The sequence below is a fragment of the Parasteatoda tepidariorum genome, chromosome 2, assembly GCF_043381705.1.
Source record: "Parasteatoda tepidariorum isolate YZ-2023 chromosome 2, CAS_Ptep_4.0, whole genome shotgun sequence".
Lineage (NCBI taxonomy): Eukaryota > Metazoa > Arthropoda > Arachnida > Araneae > Theridiidae > Parasteatoda > Parasteatoda tepidariorum.
In genome coordinates this window covers 1,998,577-2,005,350 of record NC_092205.1, presented here as the reverse complement: position 1 = coordinate 2,005,350, position 6,774 = coordinate 1,998,577, and the positions used below count along the sequence as shown (strand labels likewise).

The following is a 6,774-nucleotide window of genomic DNA, read 5'->3' as shown; positions in this document are numbered from 1 at the left end:
AATTTTAGTCATGTTAAAATGGCGGGACCCATTAGTTAAGATGTAGAAAACCCGAAAACTTGTCCTGTTTCGGTTTTCTTCCTGTTTTCTTCCTTTTTGGAAAAAAATTACAGTTAATCTGGTTTTTAACATGAACGTACAACATATATTACAGAGGTTAAAAGCCATTGGAATTCGGTAAATAGTTTTTATTGCTTGTCATTTTGATCAAAAGGCAAATTGAAAAAGAAAAGAAGAAAAAAAATTCAGATCTTTTTAACATATTTTCATGCTCATATTAACGAAAAATATCTGGAATGTTGACGCTTTGGTGAATGCTAACAAAATTACTGTTAAACATCGTTAAACAGGGATAAATGTCGATATTCAAAATGCACTTTGTTGAATATTTCATAAAATTGTTTTGTATCATTTACTGCTCAACTACAAAAGCCAAAATTCGGACGTCCAAATAGCGGAGTTGTGAAAAATGATGATAACAAAATAATTTTAATCAACATTTAGTTCGAAATGTTATCCGAATAAAGATAGGGTGTAATTTTTACTATACATGAATAAAACTAACAAACGTGGATTTTTGCTGTTGGCCAGTAGCCAAGAATTTTGATGTTTGTATGTTTAACAATGGCTACTTCTTATAAAATATTTTGTTTTTTAAATGGCCTCAAAAGTTGCTAATTTTAAGTGATTTAAAATTACCATTGATATTAATAATGAAAGGCATTTATTTTGTAGAAATTCTCGAAATATGCTAAATATTTCGAATTTCGTATCCAAAAGAAGAAAAATTTTAATTCATGTTCTTAACAAACAAGCGCAGAATATTAAAAAATATTCAGGATAAACGTATATTTCTTTTTTTAAAAAAATAATAATAAAAGCATATGTGTTGCATTTTGGTTAAAAGAAGTGGCGATTGGGTGGCGACTGTCACTTGTCTTATTTAGTCACCCTGTGGCCGATGGCGAAGCCAAAATTTATAAAGCACATATAATGGCTCAAAAATGGGGGGCTCAGGGGAGAGAGCGTTCGCCTTCCAATGAAGTGAACCGGATTCGAATCCTAGCGAAGGCTGGTCAATACAAATTCCGCACCCGACTCGCACCGATCACAGAGCTGACGTAGAATATCCTCAGTGGTAGTCGGATCATGGGTTAGAGTCCACTTGCCGTCAGGCTAACCGTGGTGGTTTTTCGTGGTGTTCCTCACCATGTAACGCAAATGCAGGTTAGTTAAATCAGAAAGTCTTCCATGAAGGCAAATTTCGCCCAATGCTTTATCCAGGAGTTCCCTTGTCTTCTGGATTGGGATCAAACTTACAAAGTTACGGATTTGAATATTGAAAGTTGTAAACTCAAAAATTTGGATTGGCTATTCAACGACTGTTATAAAATTAGATAAAATGCATTAGTTTCGGTGATAAAAATTTATTAACCTAATGGGCCCTTCATTTGTCATTTTAGATGTGATACAAATACAACAATTTTAAAATTTTTAGTACCTTTGAAAGACGCAGTTTTCAATATTTTTTAATTATTTTTTCTATTTACTTATTTATTTATTTATTTCAGTTTAATCTGGCAGCTCGTTTATGGGGGGGGGGGAGAATAAAATTTCGATTGGGGATGAAAGGGGGACAGAATTTGCTTGTCACATATCGGAAACAGCTGACATCACTTCATCTCAAAATTTCCATCTATAAGCATTTTGTTTTTTTTCTCTCTCCTTCTCTAGCGACAAACGAAAAAAAAATACTCTTAGTAAAAATATACTTCCTTCATACAGCCAATATATATATATATATATGCGAAATGAATGCAGCGGGTATTGCAGTAAGTTCAAGAACAATAAGAAGGTTATCAGGATTTGGACTACAAGCTAGAATTCCAAGGAAAAAACCATATTTAAATCAAAAGCAACGCAAAAAACGAATTAAGTGGGCAAAAGAACAAATTAAATGGTCAGAAAATCAATGGAAGCAAGTAATCTGGAGCGATGAGAGTAAAATATCGCTCTTTGGTAGTGATGGGAGAAAATACGTGAGACGTAGAGTAGGTGAAGCACTTCATTCTGATTGCATTGAAGTAACTACAAAAAACCCAACGAATGTCATGATTTCGGCATGTATGTCTGCAGATGGTGTGGGCCGAATTCAAGTGACTGATGGCATCCTGAATGCCAAAAAATACATCAAAACTGTCCTGAAACTAAAATTGATACCTTCCATCAGGGATCTCTTCCCCAACAACGCACCATTTATTTTTCAGCAGGATTCAGCTCCATGCCACACAGCAAAAGTATGCAAAGCATGGTTTCAAAATAAATGCTTAGATATATTAACATGGCCAGGAAACAGCCCTGAACTCAATCCAATTGAAAATTTGCGACGACGTTTGAAAATTCTTGTAGGTTATCCTACTAAGTACTGATTGTGTAAGTATCGCTCTAAAAAAATGCAAATCTAAGATAGATCTTACTATTAGTTGCGTAACTTTTTTTGTAATACAGATATTGCAATACTATATTTATTATTAAATTCTACATTAAATTATCTTCAATTTGATGTATAAACGTTTGTATTTAAGTGAAAATTAATATATTCTACAAGCACACAAAGTTGAAAAACATGAAACTTTCAAAAAGTGCCCACACTTTTGGTCACCACTGTATATATATATTTTTCCTTAAGTATTGTCTTCAAATTTTTATTTCATTGAGTTATTTTTTCCAATAAAATTTCATTTTCGTCACCTCGATTTATGCGCAAGTAGTGTAAAAATAATTGAAACACAGTTTAAATCAAACAAAAGTAATAGCAAAGCAAATTTACTGATTAACAAATTTAGCCGGCTTTTTTTTCCGCTTTGAAACAGTCTTATAGTTTTATAAAAATCCTAACCATTTAGTCATTTCTAGGCAATCATAATTTTAGTCATGTTAAAATGGAGGGACCCATTAGTTAAGATGTAGAAAACCCGAAAACTTGTCCTGTTTCGGTTTTCTTCCTGTTTTCTTCCTTTTTGGAAAAAAATTACAGTTAATCTGGTTTTTAACATGAACGTACAACATATATTACAGAGGTTAAAAGCCATTGGAATTCGGTAAATAGTTTTTATTGCTTGTCATTTTGATCAAAAGGCAAATTGAAAAAGAAAAGAAGAAAAAAAATTCAGATCTTTTTAACNTGAATAGTTGTGGCTTGAAGTTAGGCTCGCAGAAAATGCCGTTCATGGGTTAAATTTAGTAGTAACAACACAACCTGTGACGTAGGCTATATTATACCCAATTCCGCCCTAATGTCAACTAGGATATGAATTTTTCTGTTAGATAGTTAACGCTTAATTTTTTGCTGCGACAAAGTGAACTGTCACAAAACTGCATTCGGCATAATGGACCATAGAATTGTCAGAAAATCAATAAAATGGACAGAACAATATTTCGTCTAACCATAGGAGGGCGGGAGTGAACTTTATAGCTATTTTAAGTTCTAGTCAATTTTCTTGTTATCTATAATGAGGTGAGAAATTTAAATACCTCCACAAAGTTTGGTTCTTCATTACTGAAGCAGAGGGGGAGGGCAAAAAAAAAAAGTTTTTGTCCCGGGCCCAATAAGGCTAAATCTGGAGCTCTAAACTAGCAACCATCGAACGGACTAGGAACAGAAAAATAAAGTCATTTTGACGTCACGTTTCTACTCCTATGGAAAACCTGTAACCTCGCGCTTTCGAACGGATTTTGCTAACGGGATGCGATCTTCATTTTTCCTCCTATTTATCGGATGTCTTTCACCTAACACTTTGCTGGTGAAAGAGATTCGAACGTTCGAATAGGATGCGTTTAACGCTGGGATTAAATTAGATTTCCGATTTCAAAAATAATTTTTACCCAGATATTTTATGATTTTTTATAATCATTTGCCTAGATATTTTATGAACACATTTCAGACGTAATTTTTTCTCTCACAAATCTTTTATTTCATATAATTAATCGATTAAATAATTAGTTGCTTGCATAATTTATAATAAAATCTATAATAATCTTGCACAACTATAAATAAAACGTGAAAATTTTTTTGTTCCAAATTTTTGTGTATTCTTAGCCATAATATGTTTAGTCATAATATGTTTAATAGTTAGCCATAATATGTTATTGTCGTGTTCTCATTAACTTCTTCTTAACTATCTTGTAATATTTTCAAAATGTTTGGAGCAAAAAATGCATCATAGTTTAAAGAAAAACTCGTTTTTTAGTAAAATTTTGCTATTTTTTCTTTAAAAAAATTGGCGAGTTAACTGAGATTAGTACATAATAAATAAATAGGATTACTAAATCGTATATAATATAAATAAGAATTACTATAAATTGTATAATATCGTTGTGCAATATAATCGTTTTTAAAAATTTTGTTCGTTCGAAATAACGTTCGACGGTTGCGAGTTTAGACATGAAGGGTTGAGACATGGAACCGGTCTTCTCCTATGGCATATTCGAGTGTTGCAATCGCGAATTGCAAACTTCAGGGTTACTATCGTGTATTCCAGTGACCGACTACCGTGGTTTCCTGTGATCGTTTAAAAATTTGGGAAAGTTTGCCGAGTTTAATGGCAATGGATTGAATTTCTGGGCCGGTTTCGTACTTCCGGGACTCTGTTTCCTGTAAAGTTATCACATGTTCTGTGGTTGTTATGGAGTTGTTTATTATTAAACATTTTAAAGAGAACAGATGCCGAATTCACTATTTTTCGTGATGTGTATAAAACTATGGTTATCGAGCTTATTACCCCCTAAATGAGTCCAAGAAAATGAATTTCTCAAACGAACATTATTTAGGATGTTTCTCCAATGTTATGATTTGCATTCTCCTTGCATGCATATACGTAGGAAGCTTATATATTTGGCCAAATACTCATGGAAGGTTTATGCTGTTTTTTTCTTCTTAGTTTTGTAAAAAAAGAAAAGAGGGGGAGGCCTCTCCAGTCTTTTTAAATATAGGATTTCTCAATGATTTTATTTTCATTTCAGAGATCACCCATCAACTATAAAAAGACGTTTCCTTAGCGTTTTTATAATTTCATTTTTCTCTGCTGTTGTTGTTTATATCTTTGCTGACAGATCTTACTTTGGATATGTAAGAGCAATTTTTTTTCTCAGTACTACCTTTGTATAATTATTTCATAGTAATTATCTAACATATGAATTAAAATTGTAAATTTATGTTAATGACAGAACACAATCTGTTATACTTTGGGAGATTACCGTATCCTGATGTGTGGCAGAATAATCACCAAGTCTTGGCAACTTCCTGGCAGCGGCCCTCGAAAAACTAAAAAAAACATCACTGAAAGGAACCAACTCGAAGGGTATAACCCGGGCAAACATCTACATGTTTTTTTTTCGTTAAAAAAATTGCAAGTTTAAAATTTATTTGGCACCTTGGCGATAGCAGTTGGCTCCACAGATCACGATATGGAAATATCCCCTTATACTTTTCTGGATGAATTTTCTTGGGAGGATCTGTGGTAAAACTCAAAGGGCCGTATCTACTCATGGCAGATATTTCTAGGTATATTGTGATCGCCAAGTGACGTATATTGTGATCGCCAAGGTGCTAAATTGATTTTAAACAGGAAACATTTTTAAAAATAACAAGTAGAAATTTGCCTGGGGGTGGCTGCGAGTTATACTCTCTGAGTTTGTACGTTTCTGTCACTTTTTTTTTTTTAGTTTCTTGAGGGTCCCTGCTCTGAAGTTGCCAAGACTTGGTGATTAAAGACACCGCATATTTGCTCATTCCAATAGTATCTCAATGTCATATTCGTGTTAAACTTTTTTTCTTCCTTACTTAGTAAATAGTTTTGTTTAAGTGTATTTCAGATATATTTTTTCTCTGGATTAGATAAAACAAATTTTTTAACTTATCAACTGAGAACTGAAGCATTACTTATAGCCCATTTTAAAGAAATTTGTGTTAATTACTAAGTCTATGATTATTTTAAGTCAAATTAGAAAGTTATATGTGTGGTAATACAACTAAATTTTTATGGACCTTTTATAATTCATTTTCTTAACATATTGAATCAAATACAAAAGAGTGGCATTAATTATTATGTTTCTACAGATATTGATTTATCATGTTTCTGCAGATTATCATGTTTAAACTATTCTGCAGATTAATAGGAATTAATCAATATTCTGCAGAAGCATCGCATAATTCCCATTAATTATCCGATGTTTCTGCAGAATATGGAAGTCAGTGTTCTTATATTATTTTTATTTGGTGTCTCTGAATTGTAGGTTAGGCATAATTTAAATCATGTGATAACTTTTTTTTTTTTCTTAGAAATCATTGATATAAGTCAACAATATTATTTAAGATAAATTATAAATATGCTATTAAAAGTATATTTATAATCTATTATACATGATTTTATTGTTTGTTTGATGATAATGATATATATGTAAATTGTTAGTTAATGTTCAAAATAAAAAAATTTTAAAAAAGAGAGAGAAATACTAAATGATGAAAGAAATACAAAGCTTTTAAATATAATATTTTAATTTTCCTTTAGCTATATGTAAAATAGTTAGCTGTTTAATAAACACATTTCAATTATACCAGGGTTGGCAGGTTTTTGACATGTGACAGTTTTTGACAGTTTAAACCATGGTTTAAACCGTCACGTCAAAAACTTCACTGTCAAAAATGTCGAAAATGTCAAAAACCTATATTCATATGTGAAATTTAATTAATACATAAAATTTATATATTTTTTA

The 6,774-nt window shown here is 31.7% G+C and overlaps 1 protein-coding gene across 2 annotated transcripts in view; it reads left to right on the top strand.

Annotated features, from left to right (window-relative positions):
- The first annotated feature begins 4,553 nt into the window (after window positions 1–4,553).
- Window positions 4,554–6,774, top strand: part of LOC107454563 (Ras converting CAAX endopeptidase Sras) — a 24,386-nt gene continuing 22,165 nt past the window's right edge. The window contains exons 1-2 of one of the 2 annotated variants that reach the window (XM_016071793.4): window positions 4,554–4,915; window positions 5,023–5,128. In XM_016071793.4, the coding sequence (XP_015927279.1) occupies window positions 4,803–4,915; window positions 5,023–5,128 (219 nt within the window). In that variant the 5' untranslated portion in view covers window positions 4,554–4,802. The remainder of the gene's footprint in view (window positions 4,916–5,022; window positions 5,129–6,774) is intronic. The other variant, XM_043047051.2, reaches the window with a different exon arrangement.